This window comes from Salvelinus alpinus, chromosome 15, assembly GCF_045679555.1.
Source record: "Salvelinus alpinus chromosome 15, SLU_Salpinus.1, whole genome shotgun sequence".
Taxonomy (NCBI): Eukaryota; Metazoa; Chordata; class Actinopteri; order Salmoniformes; family Salmonidae; genus Salvelinus; species Salvelinus alpinus.
Window position 1 is genome coordinate 54,616,765 of NC_092100.1, and position 25,163 is coordinate 54,641,927.

The 25,163-nt window shown below is 43.2% G+C and overlaps 1 protein-coding gene across 2 annotated transcripts in view; it reads right to left on the bottom strand.

The window, feature by feature from the left end:
- Window positions 1–25,163, bottom strand: part of LOC139540345 (contactin-1a-like) — a 118,879-nt gene that overhangs the window by 16,270 nt on the left and 77,446 nt on the right. For both annotated transcript variants that reach the window (XM_071344101.1, XM_071344100.1), the window contains exons 4-18: window positions 23,786–23,912; window positions 23,359–23,534; window positions 22,636–22,731; window positions 21,362–21,465; window positions 20,958–21,060; window positions 19,666–19,765; window positions 19,277–19,458; window positions 18,826–18,950; window positions 17,420–17,537; window positions 16,891–17,041; window positions 14,711–14,838; window positions 11,599–11,771; window positions 9,063–9,186; window positions 3,340–3,501; window positions 673–822 (exon numbers count right to left, since the gene is read on the bottom strand). In XM_071344101.1, coding sequence (XP_071200202.1) covers window positions 673–822; window positions 3,340–3,501; window positions 9,063–9,186; window positions 11,599–11,771; window positions 14,711–14,838; window positions 16,891–17,041; window positions 17,420–17,537; window positions 18,826–18,950; window positions 19,277–19,458; window positions 19,666–19,765; window positions 20,958–21,060; window positions 21,362–21,465; window positions 22,636–22,731; window positions 23,359–23,534; window positions 23,786–23,912 — 2,019 coding nt within the window. The remainder of the gene's footprint in view (window positions 1–672; window positions 823–3,339; window positions 3,502–9,062; window positions 9,187–11,598; window positions 11,772–14,710; window positions 14,839–16,890; window positions 17,042–17,419; window positions 17,538–18,825; window positions 18,951–19,276; window positions 19,459–19,665; window positions 19,766–20,957; window positions 21,061–21,361; window positions 21,466–22,635; window positions 22,732–23,358; window positions 23,535–23,785; window positions 23,913–25,163) is intronic.

Sequence of the window (25,163 nt, forward strand, 5' to 3'; positions counted from 1 at the left end):
TTGAAATGTATTCAATATGACACTTTCTATACATCACAGAAAACTGAAATATAACAAAGATTTTTGACATAGAACCCCGGATTTTCAGCATTTAAAAAATAATCATGTTTATTCATTATGAAATTATGGAAAATATGAATAACATTCCACCCATGAGGCCACTCGGTCATTCGACTGCAGGAAAGGGCTACCCGTTAGCCTACCTGCCTAAACTGACCATCAGATGCAGGCCATCAGTCCAGTAAAATAAATTATAGAAAATCATTATGCTCACTCAGCTGTGCCTCACAAGGAATACAATTACCAGTGTGATCATATACCCAACATTTTTAAATATGATTTCTAAATGGTCTGAGAAGAACGACATTGGCAGGGCAATTCAAGCATAGCCAACATGTAGTGATAATGTATTGGGCCTATAGCCTACTGCACAAACTTTACTGTTTTTAATAGGTTAATGTTGCATAGGCTTACTTTTTTTGTTGTCATGTTAAAAACAATCTGAATGGTAGATCTTGGCTTGCTTTTGGACTCAGAAAGTGATCTTGGCTCAGGAAAGGTTGGTGACTACTGGCCTAGACATTAGCTCTGGTAGCCAAGACAAGTTTTCATATCTAAGGCAAGGTTACTCATGATGCAATGGCGGTTCCGTACCAGCTCCGTTCCACTCACCTGCCTCCAGCGTGGTGACTTTGGGAGAGGGGCTGCTGGGGTCTCCTGTCCCCAGGGTGTTGGTGGCTATCACCCTGAACTCATACTCTGTCCAGGGAAGCAAGTCCACCACCGTGGCTGTCTCTGCATTTCCTTCCACATCCGGAGGGGCTACAAATCAAATCAAGCTTTATTTACACAGCACATTTCAGACATGGAAATGTTCACATTGCAGAAAGAAAACGAAGAAAAACTTAAATGTTTACGAAACAAATCAAATCAAATTTTATTTGTCACGTACACATGGTTAGCAGATGTTAATGCGAGTGTAGCGAAATGCTTGTGCTTCTAGTTCCGACAACAAACATAAGAGGAGAAAAAACTCAAGAATAACAATAAAAATGTAATGACTGAAAAGCATCCTAAGACAGAGACACATAGAAACACATAGTTTCACCTCAGAGAAGTATCAGACAAACAATCATAACATAGTGTGTATAAATGCTGCCAGCACTTGGACGTCTTTTTCATACAAGTTGTATTACCTCGATGCTACTGACCATTTTATATAAATGCTGACCTAGGACTTATGAAACGGTGCCTGTGAGGACACATTCCATACATTCAGAACATTTGTGGTTTCGGTCTCTGCAGGTTTTGCTTCTTTAAGAGCTCCACCATGTATCTGGCGCTTCTAAAAAACAGTTTTTGCTATGTCATTATGGGGTATTGTGTGTAGATAGATTTTTTATTTATTTAATCCAATTTAGAAGAAGGCTGTAATGTAACAAAATGTGGAAAAAGTGAAGGGGTCTGAATACTTTCCCGAAAGCACTGTATGTATCTGGCACTTAGCTAGTCAGAGTGGCACCACAGCAGTCTCCACAGCAGTGTTAGTTAATTTGACCAGAATTTGGTGTTCATGGAGTAAAAAAAATAGAGTATTTTATTGGACCGATAGACAGTAGGAGAGAGACAGAAAAAGGTTGGAGAGGAGACACTAGTATGGGTTCTGAAAGCGGCAGCACAAACTGCAAGACCAGACCTACACATTTAGGGTACTTATTTGACCAGTCTACAGTTTGATGTACAGTACCAGTCAAAAGTTTGGACTAACCTAAACATTCAAGGGTTTTTCTTTATTTTTGCTATTTTCTACTTATAATAGTTTAAGACATCAAAACTATGAAATAACACATATGGAATCATGCAGTAACCAAAAAAGTGTTAAACAAATCAAAATATATTTTATATTTGAGATTCTTCAAAGTAGCCACCCTTTGCCTTGATGACAGCTTTGCAAACTCTTGGCATTCTCTCAACCAGCTTCACCTGGAATGCTTTTCCCTACAGTCTGGAAGGAGTTCCCACATACGTTGAACACTTGTTTTCTGTTTTTCCTTCACTCTGCGGTCCAACTCATCCCAAACAATCTCAATTGGGTTGAGGTCGGGTGATTGTGGAGGCCAGGTCATCTGATGCAGCACTCCATCACTCTCCTTCTTGGTCAAATAGCCCTTACACAGCCTGGAGTTGTGTTGGGTCATTGTCCAGTTGAAGAACAAATGATAGTCCCACTAAGCACAAACCAGATGGGATGGCGTATCGCTGCAGAATGTTGTGGTAGCCATGCTGGTTAAGTGTGCCTTGAATTCTAAATAAATCACAGACACTGTCACCAGCAAAGCACCCCCACACCATCACACCCCCTCCTCCATGCTTCTCCGCTTGTGTGGTTCCCACCGTGATCATCCGTTCACCTACTCTGCATCTCACAAAGGCAGTTGGAAATAAAGATCTCAAATTTGAACCCATCAGACCAAAGGACAGATTTCCACCGGTCTATTGTCCATTGCTTGTGTTTCTTGGGCCAAGCAGGTTTCTTCTTATTATTGGTGTCCTTTAGTAGTGGTTTCTTTGCAGCAATTCAACCATGAAGGCCTGATTCACACAGTCTCCTCTAAACAGTTGATGTTGAGATGTGTCTGTTACTTGAAGTCTGTGAAGCATTTATTTGGGCTGCAATTTCTGAGGCTGGTAACTCTAATGAACTTATCCTCTGCAGCAGAGGTAACTCTGGGTCTTCCTTTCCTGTGTCGTTCCTCATGAGAGCCAGTTTCATCATAGCGCTTGATGGTTTTTGCCACTGCACTTGAAAAAACTTTAAAACTTCTTGACATTTTCCGCATTGACTGACCTTCATGTCTTGAAGTAATGATGGACTGTCGTTTCTCTTTGCTTATTTGAGCTGTTCTTGCCATAATATGGACTTGGTCTTTTACCAAATAGGGCTATCTTCTGTATACCACCCCTACCTTGTCACAACACAACTGATTGGCTCAAACGCATTAAGAAGGAAAGAAATTCCACAAATTAACAAGACACACCTGTTAATTAAAATGCATTCCAGGTGACTACCTCATGAAACTGGTTGAGAGAATGCCAAGTGTAGGCAGCGCTGTCATCAAGGTAAAAGGTGGCTACTTTGAAGAATCTCAAATATATATTTGGATTTGTTCAACACTTTTTTGGTTACTACATGATTCCATATGTGTTATTTCATAGTTTTGCTGTCTTCACTATTATTCTACAATGCAGAAAATAATACAAATAATGAAAAACCCTGGAATGAGTAGGTGTGTCCAAACTTTTGATTGGTACTGTGTGTCCTTTATTTATTTGACTTACATGTGGTGGCATCTCTCCAGTCCTCCTGAGAGAACGAGTCCCGGCACTGGATAGTGTATTTAGAGATGGGGCTGTGGTTGTCTGTACCTCGGCTCCAGATCAGACGCACACTCTTATCCCTGATCTCCTCCACACGCACCCCACCTGGAGACCCAGGTGGACCTGGAGAGAAGGAGAGGAAGAGAGGGGGGAGAGGGAGGGAAGGGGAGTGGGGGAAGGGGGTGGAGCAGAGATAATCATTGGTTATTATTACAGAAAATACTAGGTCATGGGTTTCATGCACACATACTGCATATGTGCATGCCCATACTGAATAGTAAGGTATAATGTCAAATAAAAGAAATATATGCTTTTCCCCTCCTGTTCATGGGTGTATAGACTTGGCAAGATTCCTTGCCTGTTAAGTCTACGTTGTACTTATACTGCAACACCTATTCTGAATGAACTGTTTGATGCACATCACACATCCAAACAGGCGATTCCACTGACATCAGTCTTAGCCTTGAGGATGAATACCTTGCTTAGGGCCATTCACATTCATTAACTGAGCCTATGGACCGAGAGCCTTTTTTAAATCCACTGTTTTTCTAGTTCTGTCTTCCTGGAGGAGAGAGAGAAGGAGACTCTAATAGAAAACACAGACTGTTGGGGTGAGTCTCTCTCAACACACCCACAGCCTCAGCCAGCCGCAGAAATCAAGCAGGACCTTCATGTCTGTCACAGAATCCACCCAGAGAACTAAGGCGATTAGACTGTAGAGTGACAGAGAGAGGGAGAGATTGTGTGTAGAATGAATCAATGAATTAAATTTTATTTTCGTGTCAAATCGCCATTTGGCAACCCATCCCTTACGGGATTAATTGACAGATAAACAAACATTACAATAATTCACTATGGTAATTAAATTATAATTCTTCTTCTGGCATTCTCTGCATTGTGCATCACATAAAGAGTGAATTTTTTTATATAAATATTTTTTATATATATATAAAAATATAAATCAATACATAATAGTAAATAAGGTTATCCAAACAATAATTACATCCCTAGAGCAGTAAAATAATGTACATACATATATACATACATAGAGTTGAAGTCGGAAGTTTACATAGACCTTAGCCAAATACATTTAAACTCAGTTTTTCACAATTCCTGACATTTAATCCTAGTAAAAATGACCTGTTTTAGGTCAGTTAGGATCACCACAATATTTTAAGAATGTGAAATGTCAGAATAATAGTAGAGAGAATGATTTATTTCAGCTTAAATTTCTTTCATCACATTCCCAGTGGGTCAGAAGTTTACATACACTCAATTAGTATTTGGTAGCATTGCCTTTAAATTGTTTAACTTGGGTCAAACGTTTTGGGTAGCCTTCCACAAGCTTCCCACAATAAGTTAGGTGAATTTTGGCCCATTCCTCCTGACAGAGCTGGTGTAACTGAGTCAGGTTTGTAGGCCTCCTTGCTCGCACACGCTTTTTTAGTTCTGCCCACAAATGTTCTATAGGATTGAGGTCAGGGCTTTCTGATGGCCACTCCAATACCTTGACTTTGTTGTCCTTAAGCCATTTTGACACAACTTTGGAAGAACACTCAGGGTCGGCAGGTAGCCTAGTGGTTAGAGCACTGGACTAGTAACCGAAAGGTTGCAAGAGTAAATCCCCGAGTTGACAAGGTAAAAATCTGTTGTTCTGCCCCTGAACAAGGCAGTTAACCCACTGTTCCTAGGCTGTCATTGAAAATAAGAATTTGTTCTTAACTGACTTCCCTAGTTAAATAAAAATTGTCAATTTGGAAGACCCATTTCCGACCAAGCTTTAACTTCCTGACTGATGTCTTGAGATGTTGCTTCAATATATCCACATAATTTTCATACCTCATGATGCCATCTATTTTGTGAAGTGCACCAGTCCCTCCTGGTGCAAAGCACCCCCACAACATGATGCTGCCACTCCCATGCTTCACGGTTGGGATGGTGTTCTTCGGCTTGCAAGCCTCCCCCTTTTTCCTACAAACATGACGATGGTCATTATGGCCAAACAGTTCTATTTTTGTTTCATCAGACCAGAGGACATTTCTCCAAAAAGTATGATCTTTGTCCCCATGTGCAGTTGCAAACCGTAGTCTGGCTTTTTTATGGTGGTTTTGGAGCAGTGGCTTCTTCCTTGCTGAGAGGCTATTCAGGTTATGTCGATATAGGTCTCGTTTTACTGTGGAAATAGATACTTTTGTACCTGTTTCCTCCAGCACAAGGTCACAAGGTCCTTTGCTGTTGTTCTGGGATTGATTTGCACTTTTCGCACCAAAGTACATTAATCTCAAGGAGACAGAACGCGCCTCCTTCCTGAGCGGTATGACGGCTGCGTGGTCCCATGGTGTTAATACTTGCGTACTATTGTTTGTACAGATGAACGTGGTACCTTCAAGTGTTTGGAAATTGCTCCCAAGGATGAACCAGACTTGTGGAGATCTACAATTTTATTTCTGAGGTTTTGGCTGATTTCTTTTGATTTTCCCATGATGTCAAGCAAAGAGACACTGAGTTTGAAGGTAGGCCTTGAAATACATCCACAGGTACACCTCCAATCGGCAAAAAATTATGTCAATTACCCTATCAGAAGCTTCTAAAGCCATGACATAATTTTCTGAAATTTTCCAAGCTGTTTGAAGGCACAGTCAACTTAGTGTATGTAAACTTCTGACCCACTGGAATTGTGATACAGTGAATTACAAGTGAAATAATCTGTCTGTAAACAATTGTTGGAAAAATAACTTGTCATGCACAAAGTAGAAGTCCTAACCGACTTGCCAAAACTATAGATTGTTAACAAGAAATTTGTGGAGTGGTTGAAAAACGGGTTTTAATGACTCCAACCTAAGTGTATGTAAACTTCCGACTTCAACTCTACACACTGCATATGTACACATACAGTTGAAGTCGGAAGTTTACATACACTTAGGTTGGAGTCATTAAAACTAGTTTTTCAACTGCTACCCGAGGGTGTGGGAAACCAATCTGTACGATATTCATTAACACGCACACAAGCAATTCGTACTTTGTAAAGAGACTGGATTGCTTGATAAAATTTCCCATCAACCCCAGTCTTTAACAAACTATAGGATAAAGAACCCTATTTACAAAATCAAAAGCTTTCTGGAAATCAAAGAAACATGCAAAAGTAGGCATCTCTTCATGTAATCTATTTCTAATTATTGTACAGACCGAGATATGACCTATACGGGCTCTGGATTTACAAAAAAACATTTTGTTCTTCCACCAGAACGTTTTGGTCCTCCAAAAATGTAATTCGCCTATTGTTGCGGATGGATGAATATAATTTATAAACCGTACTTAATAAACGTATGCCTCTATAGTTCAGTGGCATTCTCGGGTCGTTTGTTAAAGATTTGGGAATGGGATTCACTTTAGACTTATACCAAGTGGATGGCAGTATACTGTACTCAAAACACATTTTGAGCAAATCATATAGGACGTTAATTCATTTCGGGGATTGCACAAGTGTGTGTGCATGTATGTGTGTGTGTGCCTAGCTTCTGTCTCCACTCTGAAGTAGCCCTGAGCTGTTTCACAGGAAGGTATAACTAACATCTTTTACACAAATAAGTCCATTTTCAGGCTTGTTGTATTGTTGTGTGGAAGCGGACTGGTGAATAGAGCAAGCTCTGAATCCATGTTCCAATGCAGGCCAGGGTCTGTGCAGGATGATAAGCTTCAGGGTGATGACTTTTTTTTTTAATGAATGTCATATGGGGGAAAGTCTATTAGAAAATTCAAAGGAGCTGCTTTTTAAAATGTTTTTCCCCCCATTGAACTTTCTTTATTTGGATAGTTTATAGTTTATTCGCCGTTAGTCAGCACCTCCACACAAACTATTTTTTCTGGGAGTGCGCCAGCTCATGTTTTTTTAATCCCCCATTGAACGACAACAATTATACATTGTTGTGATACGTAGATGTATCCAGATACTGCACATGACACAGAGAGCTATAATAATAAGATGGTCATAATAAGATACAGCTGCTGTGGGATATTTCCCCGGTAAAATCCTTCAATAGATCTACTTCCTCATTGTCCGAATTGACACATGGTCATCTTTCATCTCCTTCCTCTTGGCACTCCATTGGTCATGCCTGCAGGCCAGGGTCTCTGCCTTGTTTTTATGCCGCTGCATCCTGGGAACATCACCTTCCCATCTGTCAGCGCCTGCTCTCGAGCATCACCACCAGGGCACGGTGAGGATCATCACACACCGGATCGCTCCTCCGCTAAAGTTCTGAGTCCGTTCTAAAGAGCCCCTTTGTCCACTGAGAGAAAGGTCGTTTTAGGGCATACAGCATTGCAGAAGTCATGCCTTGGAAATACTTTAGGAGATTCAGTTGCTTGAATACCAAAGAACCCAAACACTGGAGCATTCGTTTCCCAAGCTCTTTGAGGAGGCCACATAAAAGGCCTGACCTTTCCTTTCCCGGATAGATATGTTTTATTCACACAAATACATAAATGCATGTGTCACAACGGTGCCCTCTGTCAGTTTACAGTAAAGAAAACTGAATTGCAGTGCAGCTTGCGTAAGATACTTAGAGCATAAACATGATTAAAAGGAGAAACATTTCAATGTGATCATCTACCCCGTCTAGTGTCAGTTTAAAAGCCTAACTAATGACGATACTGGTCTTTTTCTGTCGTGTTAAGTGTTGCATCTGATTGTTTGAACTTCGCAGCTCGAGAGCAAATTTCAGGCATAGCTCCACTCGTCTGATGCAATGGCTTCATCTGTAGGTTTTTGGCAGGCCGCTGAGTATGTTGCGTAGCCAGAACCTAGAACGATCGTGACGGCCCAGCTCTGGATTCTTTCTAAGGCCTGGTTCTGTTTCTCAGTGAGGTTGAAACGCCACGCGGCAACAGCATACCCCACCACAGGACGTATGTATGTCTCATAGACAGTTTTCAGGTCTTGGACTGCCAAACCTCCTCAGACTTTTTTGGACGATGCGTTGACCTGCATGTCCCATCGAAGATCTGCCTGTACCCACAAGCCTAGGACCTTGGTGGCTGGAACATTCTCAGATGCGGCGGGGTAGCACAGATAATTAAACCAGTGTGTTTATAAATGACATGGTGTGAGACTCTATGACACGTGCCTCCTCTTCAGTGGTTGGCCAGGCTCCAAGACAAAAGGCATATCCTCCTTCAGTGGTTTTTCCACTGCTCTGAAAGAGCCACAGAGTTGACAAATCAGCCCATAAAACAGCCATGGTCTCCTAACTCTGGCTAGATGTACAACCCCTCACGCACACACGCAAGTACTGTATGCAGGCACACATACACATTTTGCAGGCTAACTTATGACACCCCCTCAGTGTCGAGAGTTTATAGGGGCTATTTAAGCCAGCTTGTCATTCAATTTGTCATTTACTTTGTTTTCAGAGGGCAGCTCCTCCTACCTTGTAGAAATTAGATCTGTTTAATGAACTAATATACAGAGCAGATATGGAGACAAACTACAGGTTCCACAGAGAGTGTTGCGTCAATCATCTCCCACTCTCTGTCTAGCACCCCACTTACCTACCTCCCACCCTGTCAACTCTAGTGCTGTGTGTGTGTGTGTGTGTGTGTGTGTGTGTGTGTGTGTGTGTGTGTGTGTGTGTGTGTGTGTGTGTGTGTGTGTGTGTGTGTGTGTGTGTGTGTGTGTGATGTACCTCTGACTACCAGATTGGCGGATGCGGTGACGTTGTCCACAGGGGTCTGGGCGGTGCAGGTGTAACGTCCAGAGTGATTCAGCTGGGTGTTCTTAATGAGCAGCTCTCCACTGGAACCGCCATTCTGAACAGGGACAACAGGACACATCCAGAGATGCAGTATAATACCAGTAATAGCGTAACATAATTGTCTATTTCATTCTGTGCAGACACACAACCTCTTAGTTCTAGTTATTTCAGTTAGAACAGACACTTAGCTACACTATTTATATATCACAATACAGGTATATTATTCTGGGTTCTATTTATGTATCACAATACAGGTATATTATTCTGGGTTGTATTTATATATCACAATACAGGTATATTATTCTAGGTTCTATTTATGTATCACAATACAGGCATATTATTCTGGGTTGTATTTATGTATCACAATACATGTATATTATTCTGGGTTCTATTTATATATCACAATACAGGTATATTATTCTGGGTTCTATTTATATATCACAATACAGGTATATTATTCGTCCAGAGTAATATAGCTCAGCGTTCAACACCATAGTGCCCACAAAGCTCATCACTAAGCTAAGGGCCCTAGGACTAAACACCTCCCTCCGCAACTGGATACTAGACTTCCTTTATTTATTCACGGTGACGGGGCACTGGCTGAGATGTGACGTTTGGGGAACAGACAGATACTGTTTGTCCCCCTCAGTCCATCTGTCTACATTGTTTAATCATAGGACACTAACACAACAGAGTGGGAACCAAAACCAAACACTTCACTCCATCTCTCGCCCCCAGGTGGTGACGGTAGTCAACAACCCATCTGCCACGCTGATCCTCAACACTGGGTCCCCTCAGGGGTGCGTGCTTAGTCACCTCCTGTACTCCCTGTTCACCCACGACTGCTTGGACAAGCACGACTCCAACACCATCATTAAGTTAGCTGACGACACAACAGCGGTGGGCCTGATCACCGACAACGATGAGAGAGCCTATAGGGAGGAGGTCAGAGACCTGGCAGTGTGGTGCCAGGACAACAACTTCTCTCTCAATGTGAGCAAGACAAAGGAGCAGATCGTGGACTACAGGAAAAGGAGGGCCGAACACCACTGAAGTGGAGCAGGTCGAGAGTTTCAAGTTCCTTGGTGTCCAACTCACCAACAAACTATCATGGTCCAAATACACCAAGACAGTTGTGAAGAGGGCACAATAACACCTTTTCCCCCTCGGGAGACTGAAAAGATTTGGCATGGGTCCCCAGATCCTCAAAAAGCTCTAAAACTGCACCATCGAGAGCATGCTGAGCGGTTGCATCACCGCCTGGTATGGCAACTGCTACAGAGGGTAGTGTGTACAGCCCAGTACATCACTGGGGTCAAGCTTCCTGACATCCATGAACTATATACTACCCGTGTCAGAGAAAGGCCCCAAAAATTGTCAAAGACTCCAGGCACCCAAGTCAAAGACTGTTCTCTCTGCTACAGCACGGCAAGCGGTACCGTAGCGCAAAGTCTAGGACCAAAATGCTCCTCAACAGCTTCTACCCCCAAGCCATAAGACTGCAAAAAATGGCGCCCTTCCCGTCTTCCAATTCGCCATTAACATAGTATCTATTGTAACACGGCTACAACTTTCCAAATCCTGAGGGATATAGTCCCGCTTGCCAGACTCGCGTCACTATATAGGCGTTTGGAAGAAAGTAGGTGGGATACAGAGCTCTGAACATCCAATCAGGAGAACTACAGGGAGCTGTACCAGAGGGCTATCTCCCTTCTGCCTCGTTTACCGAATACAACATGGTGCTTCTTTAGTATTCTCAACGGGAAAATGTAATAGACAGAATAGTTGATCCACAGAAGCCTGCAGAATATCTACAGTAGCCATTCACAGTTTGTTATGTGAACTGCACTCTCACCGCACGAAGCAAACCAAGGTCAAAGAAGCACTATTTATGTCATCGACCCTTTATCCAGGCGAGTCAGTTAAGAACAAATGCTTATTTACAAAGACAGCCATGTTTTCTGTTTATGAAATACTCCCGTTGAGAATATAAAGGCAGCATTATATTAACTTACTATAATATGAGTCATACTATTCTGATAGATAAATCAAATTCAACTGGAGCATGCTGTAATTTTATGAGAGGGAAAATGAGCCTTGTACACAGCTATGCAAGGTCATCAATTGTTACATGGAGACATTCCTGTGGAATGACAGATGAGGAACGCTAGCTGCTGCTTACTGCTAAGGCTGCACGGACAGAGAGTGGCTCATCATTGATGAGGAAACTGCAGTTAAACTGGTGATACAGGCCACCCGCAGTTAGCAGTCCATGGGTATTTTAGTAACTGATGCTAAATGGGTATTACAGTACAGAGGTACAGTGATATTACAGTGTTACAGAGATACGATTTACACCAGAGTATTACAGAGCTACACCAGAGTAATACTAACTTCATATTTCAGCCATACCAGGGATTTGAACTGTCAACCCAATGTTTTCTGGCCTGCCTTTCTCGTCTCTTACCAGGTTGCGTTCATAGTGGGATCCCTCCCGGTCGAAGTCGATGGCGTGGGCGTCCAGGGTCCAGACGAATGTGATGTCCAGCGTGGAGTCATGTGACGCGGCGCACTGCATGTGGGTACTCTCCCCCACCGTCACGTCTGCGTTGGAAGGAGCCAAGGTGATCTTAGTGGCCTCTGGGGAAAAGAAAATTAAGGGGGTAAGTAGTCAAGTTTGCAGTATTGTGCTGAGCTTCACTGACTACAATGTGCTGACCACAATGTGCCGACCACAATGTGGAAAGATCAGCAATGGATGTACTCTACAGTACAATTATCCGCCAAAATCCACTTTAGTTTAATATTCAAGCCTTAGGGAAATATGTGCAGTTTGTCAGACACTGTAAAAATGTATTGATGTGAACTGGGTGGAGTTAAGTGGTAGTGAGCATCTCTGACCAGTAGAGGGCAGTGAAGGGTAAGATATGGATCACAGTAAGTGCTCTTCAGGTCTACATCTAACATGCTGACTACACCGTCCTCGTGCGCAGTCGCAGACATGTTGATATTGTACATCCACACCAGATGCGATCAGGACATGCAGGTTGAAATATCAAAACGAACTCTGAACCAACTATATTAATTTGGGGACAGGTCGAAAAGCATGAAACCTTCATGGACATTTAGCTAGCTAGCTGTTGCTAGCTAATTGGTCCTGGGATATAAACATTGGGTTGTTATTTTACCTGAAATGCACAAGGTCCTTTTTTTTCTGTATCTTTGCAGAATTTTGTTCCATTTTGAGTCACACAAAATCACGTGTTTTCTACTCCAACAACTAATCCACAGATAAAAGGGGAAACTTAGTTAGTTTCTAGTAATCTCTCTTCTTTAAGTCTTCTTATTGTATTGCAAACTTTATATGGCGGTTTTAAGCCTGACTGACATGCCCAAAGTAAACTGCCTGTTGCTCAGGCCCTGAAGCCAGGATATGCATATAATTGGTACCATTGGAAAGAAGACACTTTGAAGTTTGTAGAAATGTTAAAATAATGTAGGAGACTATAACACAATAGATATGGTAGGAGAACATCCAAAGAAAAACCAACCAGAATATTTTTTTTTGAGGGCCCATGCTCTTCCAATGGAACGTATAGGGAAATAATTAAATCTAGCTCCCAGTATGCAATTCCTATGGCTTCCACTGGGTGTCAGTAGTCTTTGTTCAAGGTTTCAGGCTTGTTTCTTCCAAAACGAGTAAGAAATATGAGTTTTACTACAGGGACACAGACTTGGAAATTTGTGTATGCGCGCATGATGAAGAGGACACGCACCTGCTAATATCGTCTTCCTATTGAAAATACTTCTTTCCGTATGAAATATTATAGTTTAATGACATTTTAGGGTATCTGAGGATTAAATAGAAACGTATTTTGACTTGTTGAAACAAAGTTTAGGGGTAGATCTTCGGATTCCTATCTTGACATGTTGAAGGAGTGGATTACTCAAATCGATGGCGCCAATTTTTGGAATATAAAGAAGGATTTTATCTAACAAAACAACACTACATGTTATAGCTGGGACCCTTTGGATGACAAATCATAAGAAGATTTTCAAAGAGTAAGTGAATATTTAATTGCTATTTGTGAATTTATGAAACCTGTGCCGGTGGAAAAATATTTTTATGTGGGACGCCGTCCGCAAACAATCGCATGGCATGCTTTCGCTGTAATGGCTACTGTAAATCGGACAGTGCCGTTAGATTAACAATAATTTAAGCTTTTAACTGATATAAGACACTTGTATGTACCTAAATGTTTAATATCCATAATTTTTATGATTATTTATTTGAATTGCGCACCCTCCAGTTTCACCGGATGTTGTCCCGCTAGTGGGACGCCTAGCCTTAAGAAGTTTGTTGCATTACCACCACCAACTGGACTGGAGTTTGGACTCAGTTCATCTTTCAATCACCAATGTGGGTATATGCTCCTTAACAACCAATGAGGAGATGGGAGAGGCGGGACTGACAGCGCATCAAGCTTCAAAAATAGAACCAAGTTCTCGTTGATGCGCGCGAGCAGTTTGGATGAAATTATTGAATAACATGAATGTGTACATTTATTTTGCAATGCTCGCGCATGCAACACGGTTCGATGTGGTCAGCATGTGAGGATGCTTGTGAGTTATTCCTTATTGGGGTTCCAATCAAAAATGCATATTTTGACCAATGGGAAATGTTAATTGTGTAGATACTCCTCCAAGAATTATCCAATGATCCAAACCTCATGTCTCTATCATGAGCCGTTCAAATGTTATTGGAGTTTTTACCCTCGTAGGATGGCCAAGATTAGGGTGACTAAGTCAATGGAGGTCAGCGGGAAAAAAAGTGGTCAAAAATCTGGAAAGTAGTAATGCGTCAGATGTATGCTGACATCAGCAATCCGTTGACATCAGCAATCCGCTCGCCCACACAACGCCATACACGTGGTCTGCGGTTGTGAGGCCGGTTGGACATACTGCCAAATTCTCTAAAACAACGTTTGAGGTGTGTTATGGTAGAGAAATGGACATTCAATTCTCTGGCAACAGCTCTGGTGGACATTCCTGCAGTCAGCATGCCAATTCAACACTATCTCAAAACTTGAGACATCTGTGGCATTGTGTCGTGTGACAAAACTGCACATTTTAGAGTGGCCTTTTATTGTCCCCGGCACAAGGGGCACCTGTGTAATGATCATGCTGTTTAATCAGCTTCTTGATAGGCCACACCTGTCAGGTGGCTGGATCATTTTGTCTAAGGAGAAATGCTGACTATAAGGGACGTAAACAAATTTGTGCACAACATTCGAGAGCTTTTTTTGTGCATGTGGAACACTTCTTGGATCTTTTATTTCAGCTCATGAAACATGGGACCAACGCATGTTGCGTTTATATTTTTGTTCAGTGTAATTCCCATAACATGTGCTCAACATTAATAATTGACAAACCATACAGTTAACAGAAGCTCACAACATACTGTACATGCTTGTAATTGGAAAATCGTACAAAACAAATGCACGCTATAATATCCCATGTGCTGCCATTGTGTGTGCGTGTGTGTGCGTGCGCGCGCGCATCGTGTGTGTGTAGCTTGCCTGTGATGGAGAGGGAGCCTGTGCTGTTGGCCTTGCCCCGATTGTTCTCAGCAAAGCAGGTGTAACGCCCCTCGTCTGCTTCGGTCACATTCAGAATTTCCAGACTACCATCCTCCCAGATTAACACCCTGATAACACACAATATGTGAGTGTTACAAAACACAGATACTCCATTGCAAGAGATCTGATACTGATGATCACAAAATCCTCAGAGTGTACAAAATACATCGACAAGGGCAATACAAATATGACAAGAGCAAATCCTGTAAGGCAACATTCTATTCAGCACTCATTCACATGGACAGGGAAAACCCCTCCAGAACCTACATGGTAGGCAGGCAGTCATGTTGGACATCTCTGTTATTACATCATTCCTCCATAGTGAGTTAGTGGTAGATGGTTGAGAGTGATTTGGGTAGTTTGAGAGAGACAGAGATTATTCGGCCATGGTGATTTGGGTAGTTTGAAGGGGACAGAGATTATTCGGCTATAGTGATTTGGGTAGTTTGAGAGGGACAGAGATTATTTGGCTATAGTGATTTGGGTAGTTTGAAGGGGACAGAGATTATTCGGCTATAGTGATTTGGGTAGTTTGAAGGGGACAGAGATTATTCGGCTATAGTGATTTGGGTAGTTTGAAGGGGACAGAGATTATTCGGCTATAGTGATTTGGGTAGTTTGAGAGAGGCAGAGATTATTCGGCTATAGTGATTTGGGTAGTTTGAGAGGGACAGAGATTATTCGGCTATAGTGATTTGGGTAGTTTGAGAGGCACAGAGATTATTCGGCTATAGTGATTTGGGTAGTTTGAAGGGGACAGAGATTATTCAGCTATAGTGATTTGGGTAGTTTGAGAGGGACAGAGATTATTCGGCTATAGTGATTTGGGTAGTTTGAGAGGGACAGAGATTATTCGGCTATAGTGATTTGGGTAGTTTGAGAGGGACAGAGATTATTTGGCTATAGTGATTTGGGTAGTTTGAGAGGGACAGAGATTATTTGGCTATAGTGATTTGGGTAGTTTGAAGGGGACAGAGATTATTCGGCTATAGTGATTTGGGTAGTTTGAAGGGGACAGAGATTATTCGGCTATAGTGATTTGGGTAGTTTGAAGGGGACAGAGATTATTCGGCTATAGTGATTTGGGTAGTTTGAGAGGGACAGAGATTATTCGGCTATGGTGATTTGGGTAGTTTGAAGGGGACAGAGATTATTCGGCTATAGTGATTTGGGTAGTTTGAGAGGGACAGAGATTATTTGGCTATAGTGATTTGGGTAGTTTGAAGGGGACAGAGATTATTCGGCTATAGTGATTTGGGTAGTTTGAAGGGGACAGAGATTATTCGGCTATAGTGATTTGGGTAGTTTGAAGGGGACAGAGATTATTCGGCTATAGTGATTTGGGTAGTTTGAGAGGGACAGAGATTATTCGGCTATGGTGATTTGGGTAGTTTGAAGGGGACAGAGATTATTCGGCTATAGTGATTTGGGTAGTTTGAAGGGGACAGAGATTATTCGGCTATAGTGATTTGGGTAGTTTGAAGGGGACAGAGATTATTCGGCTATAGTGATTTGGGTAGTTTGAGAGGGACAGAGACTATTCGGCTATGGTGATTTGGGTAGTTTGAAGGGGACAGAGATTATTCGGCTATGGTGATTTGGGTAGTTTGTTTCAGAGTGATTATGGCACAGGAAGCCCCAGTGTCCCTGTGGTGAGTGGTGGGTCTTTGTGAAGGCAGATTAGCCTTGTTTAGTGGTTGAGGAGCAGAGGGGCGGAGGGCAGGATCTTACACAGGCAGGCTCTCTCTGTCCTGTCTGATGAGCTTTAGAGCAAGCTTAATGTCAGTCAGTGGCGGAAAGCAGACTACAGCACAGTACTCAACGACAAACAAAAGCATCCCCATACCCTGCTAAAGGTGCAAACCTGACACTCAGCATCTTTTTGAACTGAGTAATACAAAATATCTATACATACAGTAAGACTAGACATTGTGAGGTAGCCTGGTCGTCCCTAGTATGGCATGCCAAAGAATAATAGAAGCGTTCGCTACACTACAGCACATTCAGACAAGGCTAATTTCTTGGAGACTCAAAAAAGCCAAAACGAATTTGATTGATCGTCATGACCATTTAGATGAGTTCTGACCCCAGACCTAACCAGACCCGACCCAGATGCTGACCTGGTAGAGTTGAAGAGCAGTTCGGCGCCCTTGCTCCAGGAGAACGAGGGTTTGGGAGCTGCTTTCGGTTTACACTCTATGACCACTCTGCCGTTCTTAGCTCCCAGAATCCTCCACTTCACAGGGTTGTGCTCAAACGTGGGGGCGCACGCTGCATAGGGTCACAGAGAAAAAAAAGATTTGAGTCATTACACTAGGGTTTATTCATTAAACTGTTTCTGTTCAAAGAAATAAAGTATTGAAAAAAATCTCAGAGAGAAGCACGGGGGTGTGTGTGTATTTAGCAATTCACTTCTGTTCCTGCCACATTACCATAATTAGGACGTGTTTTGGATCAAGTCACCGCTGAAAAGGGCATGCTGTCGGTTTATTGGACTATGTCATTTGTTTATATGTGTAACGTAGCCTCGATGAAAACCGACAAGGCAATTTCATGTTTTAATTTAGTCCAAATTAGTCAGCTAGTGCGGTGACCTTCAATCTTTGGACTGAGCCAATTACAATGAATCTGAGCCTTTTTTTGACTCACCAATCACTCGCAGCTCTGCGTTAGCATAGATGACTCCATGGCGATTCTCTGCTATACACTGGTACATCCCAGAGTCCTTAAACGTCAGACCACTGAACCTCAAATCACGCTTATCGTACTGCAGAAAATGAATAAATAAATACATGTCAGAGTTATATCCTTCAGCATTTCAATATTGCATGGTGTGCTAAAATGTCATTTTACAATAAAGCATTTGGAAGTTTCAATATCAACATTGAGATTCCATCACAGTAAATAATAGTGATGCTTTTACTGACGACGTCTAGATTTCACTTTTGTGAAACCTCAATGTTGACGTTGAAACATCAAAATGCTTTTGAAATCTAGGATTAACGTGTACCAAATGATGCAGTGTTGAATTAAATAGCATCCCTTTAGCATTAAAAAATGCCTTTATTTGACTTAATGAAACCATCGTTAATACATAATGAAGTATCACCGTGGCATCAGAATCCTCCCACTTGCCTTCCCTCCTGACAGGGGTTGGTGTTTGTGACAGTTAGATATGTAACCTCTTTGGGCTGGCACCCTCAGAAACAAGTACTTTTCCCTCTCCTCGTTGCATTTTAGCAGACACTCTTATCCAGAGCAACTTACAGTAGTGATTACATACATTTTTGTACTGGTCCCCTGTGGGAATCGAACCAACAACCCTGGTGTTGCAAGCGCCATGCTCTACCAACTGAGCTACACAAGACCCCTCAACTTGTCTCTCTTCCCTCCTCCTATTCTCCTATTCTCCTATTCTCCTATTCTCCTATTCTCCTATTCTCCTATTCTCCTATTCTCCTATTCTCCTCTCCTCTCCACGCTGGCACCCTCTCAGAAACGACAAGAGGTACCTTCTCCTGAATCTTGACTGTGCCTTGTGTTCAGACTATTCAGAGTACCCATGCTAGCGGCCGGGTCACAACAGTGCCACCCTGATGCTGGCTGCTGAGAGGGTCGTGTTTATCTCGCTAAGGGACCTGCTGGAACACGACAGGAATTTTCACACAACTCAACCGAACTGAGCCAGCCAAATCAAGCTGTACTGAGTAGGCCTGGTTATGCATCCACCATAGCTGATGGAGCATTATTTAAAAGTATATAATTTTTGAAATTTTATTTAACTAGGCAAGTCAACAAATTCTTATTTGCAATAACGGCCTACCTCGGCCAAACCCGGACGGCGCTGAGCCAATTGAGCCCCGCCCTAGCACTATTGGCTGATTCACATTGCCAAACCCAACCACACTGTGCTGGCTCAGATTTGTTTGTCTTCATATGGTATTTTCCATTACAGCAACTATGGTGGGTGATTAACCAGACTAGCTCAGCACAGCTCTGCTTGGCTCTTCGGCTCAGCTCAGCAGTGTGACAAGGGTATGTGAAAGTTCTCTCACGGGATAGCTGTTCTTGAGCCATTGTACGCGGGGTTTGGGCTTGCCGCTAGCCACACAGGACATGGTGTAGTCACTACTGATGTCCTTCTCTGTACTGTTGATGGACTCTGTCCACTCTGGGAATGCTGGAACAGAGTGAGATGAGGAAAACAGACAGTGTGAGGCCCAAATCCGAACTTGAGATCAACGCTCAACACCAATGCATGATCTATGTGAAAATTGTACATTTATCCAGAGCAATTTACAGGAGCACCTCAACAGATCGTTCACCTAGTCAGCTCAGGGATTCAAACCAGCGACCTTTCGGTTATTGTCCCGACTGCTCTTAAATCACCAGGCTACCCGCACAACTCAAATGAGGCCCGAAAAGGTGCTAAATCATAACAATATGCAAGTCAATTGAGTTGAAAACTACCAAGCTGGAGAATATATACCGTATTAGTAGCCCTACCTTCTACAGAGACCCGTGCCCTGTGCCAGTCCTTTCCTTTGGAGTTGAGGGCCTCACACTCGTATGTCCCCTCGTCCTCATACTGCACGTTGTACAGGTGGAGGCGGGCGCCCGCCATGCTGACGTCGTGATTGGACGGCAGCTCTCCGTTCATCTTCCTCCAGCGGATCTGAGGGATGGGGCTGTGGAGAGTGAGGGACGGGAAGTGAGAACAACGGAGAGGAGAGGAGCTTAAGACCTATAATCCCATGGCCTTGTCATTCGAATCTATACGTACAGCTGTATAACAATAAACTATTTCATACTCTAAGTCTGAGCTAGGATAGCTAGTATAAGTGATTCTCTGATATATGTACATGTAGCAATGCACTGGCTTTATCCATACTTACTTTCCCAGGGCGAAGCATTCCATTGTAACATTCTGTCCCACCAGCGCGTAAGTGTCTGGGAACTTGACTTTGATGTCAGCGGGGTATTTCCTGATTGGACCTGGTTGGTGGAGAAACAGGAAATAGAAACGACTGGATGTGAGTCGCCTGTTTATTCACAACACCCCCTAGGAGGCAGAACAACTTAGACCAGCAACAAGGTGTTATGTTAGTTAACTCTGTGTAGGGACAAGGTGATGCACGGTTGGAGGCGCTTTCTTGTAAACGGTTGTGTCAGGTAGGACACGCTAGCTTTGCTGTAGCACACACACACACACACACACACTGTTTCCGGCTCAGTCTGCCCTTCAGGATGAGTGTCCAATACAGTGCTAAATATGGGCCATGACACAGCCAGAGGCCTGTGTTGTGCTGCAGTAACGTAGTCATAATAAAACATATGCATGGCAAAGCATGAAGTGTTGCCAGGGCTAAACTACTGTTCTCCCCTATAACCTTTTCAACTAGAACACGACATGCTAGCTTGCTCCCTATTATGTTTGTGCTATAGACAAGTCCTTGGGTAATCGTCATGCATGTAATCGCCAAATATGACATGACCATCGGCGTTGCCAAGAGAGTACAAACATATCTGGGACCAGGCGAAGAACATGCTAGTTTGTGTTTTTAAATCTGCTAGGTCGGTACTAGGTAACGTTAGCATAACTCAGCAAACAAACAAGGAGGACCAACTGAGGGTATATCACCAACAAGTAATCATTTATGAACTCTTGAGGAAAGTGAGGCCTTCTCTTCGTCTTTATCTCAATTATTTCTCTCCTCAAGCCTTTCCCACAGTCATAAACAACACAAGCACAGGGGCTCTCTCGCAACACTTCCAACTGTGATCTCAAACTCCACCTCCAGAGATGGTGACTGCCTGGGTTCTCGCCTGCTACCGACCTCTCGTCAGCAATGTCCATTTGTGGTTCGCTGGTCACAAGCTGGACCAACTCTACTGCCCTAAGCAAACTACAGATAGTAGGCAATTGTGTGATATCTAACACCTTGATAATGATCTCACATACTGTAGGGTAATATGGTGCCCATCTTCACTGAACAGATTCAAATCTTCCAAACCAAAAAAAAGTGGGCAATTGTGTGATTACTGAAATTTTCCGGTAGCGACAACTTTTTTATAGGTCATGGTGCGTGCATACTATTAGATACGATGGGACGGGAACGTTTGGTGAGTAGATTCCTACCTCAACATACAGGACAGTTAAAACAGGGACTGAAAAACAGGAACTAACGTTCAGCCAGGGGGACGAGGGGGATGAACTTGCTGAAGACGCTCTTGGCGATGGACGCGCTGGAGACGAAGCAGGAGTAGTTGCCACTGTCTGATGAATCCACCTGGTGAGAGACGGAAACAAGCCATGTGAACATATTCGATCTTATGTCCTGTATTATGTAACCCATGTTTGTGACTGCGTGTTTTTAATGTGAACATTTTCGATGCTGTAAATTCAGCCTTTCTTCAGTTTATACAAACTGTGAGCATCGCTCAATACAGTTCAAACGCCGTGTCATAAATGGCAACCTATTCCCGTGATAGTGCACTACCCTTAACCAGATAGGGCGTAAAAAAAAGTACGCTAGGGTGAAATGATCGGGTGCCGTTGCAGACGGTCCGAAGACACATTCTGAAATCCACCTTAGAGATGTAGAGGTTCCCTGTGGTCTGGGAGACAAAGCGACGTTTATCCAGCGTGATGAAGATGGGGAACTCATTCAGAATCCAGCGGAATGACAGCTCGTCTGTGGAGAAAAGATACACAACCGTCAACATGGCGATCAAGCCTGAATCTGTCAGTCAAAGGGCAGAGGAGATGGGGGGAGCGGCGGAGTGCCAAGATGGAGCAGAGCCAGGAGAAAGGCTGAGGAGTTGGCTCTTTTATTCTTACACTATTTTCAAACCACACTATCATGCTGACCCAAACCACACTATCATGCTGACCCAAACCACACTTTAAAATGAAAGCTAACAACGAACGCATTTGATGCTTTCATATCAAACTGTCATCATGACGCTATGAAAAGAGTTGAAAAGGACAAGGATCACTGAGGAACTGCAATCCAGTAGCCGCGGCAGCAGCTGAAATAGATATATGTTACCATCATTTCACACAGTGATTGGGTTGTATAATTTGCATAAGAATGACTATGCATATCTGCCGTACAGAATTCTAGTGGAGCTCCCGGTTGATACCAAATAGGTTTGTTTAACGAAGATCAATAATTAAGAAATTTACAAATAAAGGAGACCAAAATTGGGCCAGGAAACACGCCCGACTCAGAGAGGAAAACCTGAACAGATTCGTGTAAAGTACCTTTGATGAAGAATACAAAGCTACTGTATGAAATTGCATTTAAAAAAGCATTAAAAACAGCTTATTCTGCCTCACACATCCCTACACTGAGACTAGAAGTGTAAAACTCAGCTCAGGGCTACAGCGTGAGGATATGGCCTACAATATGTCAGAACAGAAGCAGCCTCATGAAGGAGTACTGCCAGTCACCAGCAGGGGGCACACTTTCATTGATTTTCACTGTTATGACAATCTGGGTTAATTGAGTCATAGCAAACATACTGTTGGATTTAATACTGGAATAGAGACACATGTAATACGTGCAATGCTACAGACCATAGTGTTAACCTAGCACCATAGTGTTAACCTAGCACCATAGTGTTAACCTAGCACCATAGCATTCATCCCCAGCCATCACACTTTGTCTTAAGATGTCTCGACACATCTTGAGACATTAAGTCAAGACGTCTTGAGACACTTTAATTAAGATACAGATACTTTTCAAGACATCTTAAGACATTTTATGATACATTTTGAAGACATGTCTTCAGACAAAAGCTGTAGAAACAGCCTAGCATCAGAGAATTAGCTGCAAGCTGTTAGCCTAGCTAGCACTTACATGGGTAGTGTGGAGGAGGAGCGCAGAGCAGGACTGCCCCCTGGCCCTCCTTCACGTGCACCGCCTCTCTTTCCTCAGACGAGAAGAAGTCCAGGTCTGGAGGAGAGAGCGTGAGGGAGTGAGTGAGTGAGGGAGTGAGTGAGGGAAGAGTGAGTGTGAGACAGAGAGAGAGAGAGGGGGGCAAGCGAGAGAGAGAGAGCGAGAGGGGTGGAGAAAGAGGGAGAGAGTGATGGGGGAGAGGGGGTGGAGGCGAGAGAAGAGGAAGAGAGAGAGTTCAGATTCATTAACAAGCCTGGAGAACCCACTGTAATGCTCTCCCTCACCTCATTTCCGTAATAACACTTATCCTCCAATACTCTTAAACCCTGTAACCTCCTAGCTCAAAACCATTTTAAAACCAGAACCTGCATTATTTTAGCTAGCAGGCTTATAATTTGCAGCTGTCACATTTCAAAGGGAGGGAACTAACTATTGATTCTGCAGAAGTGATTCCGTCTCGTGCCACACTCTATAAAGTTTGACCATTCAAATGTAATTTCCAAAGTTGTTATAATGTGGCGCTGCTGCCTCCCTCCCGAGTCTCTAACACAGCTCTACTAATATAGGCATGAAAGTGTAGCCCCTGTTCATAAAACGGCCCTCCGTCCTTCCTGCCTATGATCATGTGTTACGCCAAAAAACGAACGGCGGATCCGATCACGCCCCAGTGTCCCATCCACTCACATCCAAACTGGACGCCAGCCTCTCGGCTGACCACGGTGCCGTAGTCGTTGGTGGCCACACAGGAGTAGTTCCCAACGTGTTTGTTCTTGATGGGGTTAGAGATGACCAGGTCGCCCCCGACCAGAGTGTAATGGTTATCACCATCCAGGTCTATGTTCCGGCTGTCCAACCTCCACCTGAAGAAGGAGAAGCTCAAGTTCATTTTAAACATATATATCACAATGCATTTTTCCCACATTTCAAGAATTGCATGGCGAATGAGGCCTGGATGTTGTAAAGTCCTTTAAAGCCATGTATTAGGACCTCCAGACTTGGCCCTGTGCGGGACATCATGCTGGGGAGAGACAGAGAGATGAGGGGACATACAGCACACACAGCGTGTGGTATTTAAGGGGGTGAGCAGAGAGGAGAGCAGAGCATATGTTACTGGTATGTGGCAGGTGGGTTGGCTCGTGCTCGACAGCTCATGGTGATTTTGGCCTCAGGCGACTCCTCAGGGTAGATGGTTTCGACCGGCTGATCCTCAAACACCGGCCCGTAACCTGTAGCATCGTCTGCGAGGAAAGAGACACACATACAGACAAATAGGGTGAATGAATCATGAACTGGTAGGTCAGACAGGAACAATCCTGTCCATCTGTCTGTTTCAGTTCCGTCTCTTTCGCTTAGTGCCTAACGACTGAGACACAGGTGTCGGGATAAGACGTGTGAGTAAGCGATGTGAATTTTGAGTTTATTTTCGTTCGCGAAGAAAACATTTGTCATCGATTAACTGCATTCTTGCGGTGCATGAACAACTTGGTGTCATGTCTTTCTACTCCCAGCAACCTGGCTCCTACTGTACCCGTGGTATTTCTTAGTACTGTAGTATCTTCTGATGTCAGGTGGCTAACCTACTATACGCAGAACCATCTCCCATTGGTGCAATTATTGTCGGAAGCGAATACCAAATCTTAAATTGGAAATGAACACATCACCCAAAACCCTTTCAGATGCCACCATCATCCTCAGAGTTGACAAGACAAGCAGTTAGCGGGTTAAACACAGAGAGAGATCTCTTTGATGGAAACGCCTTGCGTCATTCGACCGGCCTTTAAACCGGTGTCGACAAGCACACACACACACGAATGCACACACACAATCTAAACATACGCGCCGCGCACGCACACACACAAACACACTTGGATAATTAGATCCAATTAGTCATTAAAATACACACGCATCACAGAGCTCGCATGAATAAGACGGAAACACAATGCAAGACAAGGCAATGAATAACCAATGAGGCAAAATGCTCCTGAGATGCTGATTATTCTCTCAGATCGTGACTGTCCATTCAGGTGTGTGTGTGTGATCTCGCTCACTCAGCACATCTGTCACCTCTATGCCACCGTCACTGAGGAGCGACCTCTGCACACACACATCCTGCTCTCATCTCATCTGTCTAGATAGGCAAGCATTGCCTCTAAAGATTCCCTGAAGATTCATTCCCCGAGAAAATATAAGAATCACACGCGAACTGCCACCTTTACAAACCCAGGACAAAGGGTTCATATTCTCACAAAATCCGGACAGAAAAAAGACGTATGTCTTTGAGCGCTGAATACTGATTGGCTGAAATCTGTGGTATATCAGACAGTAGACCACGGATATGACATAAAAACGACTTGTTTACTGCTCTAATTACGTTGATATCTAGTTTATAATTTTTTTACATTTATTTTTTTATTTTACCGTTATTTTACCAGGTAAGTTGACTGAGAACACGTTCTCATTTGCAGCAACGACCTGGGGAATAGTTACAG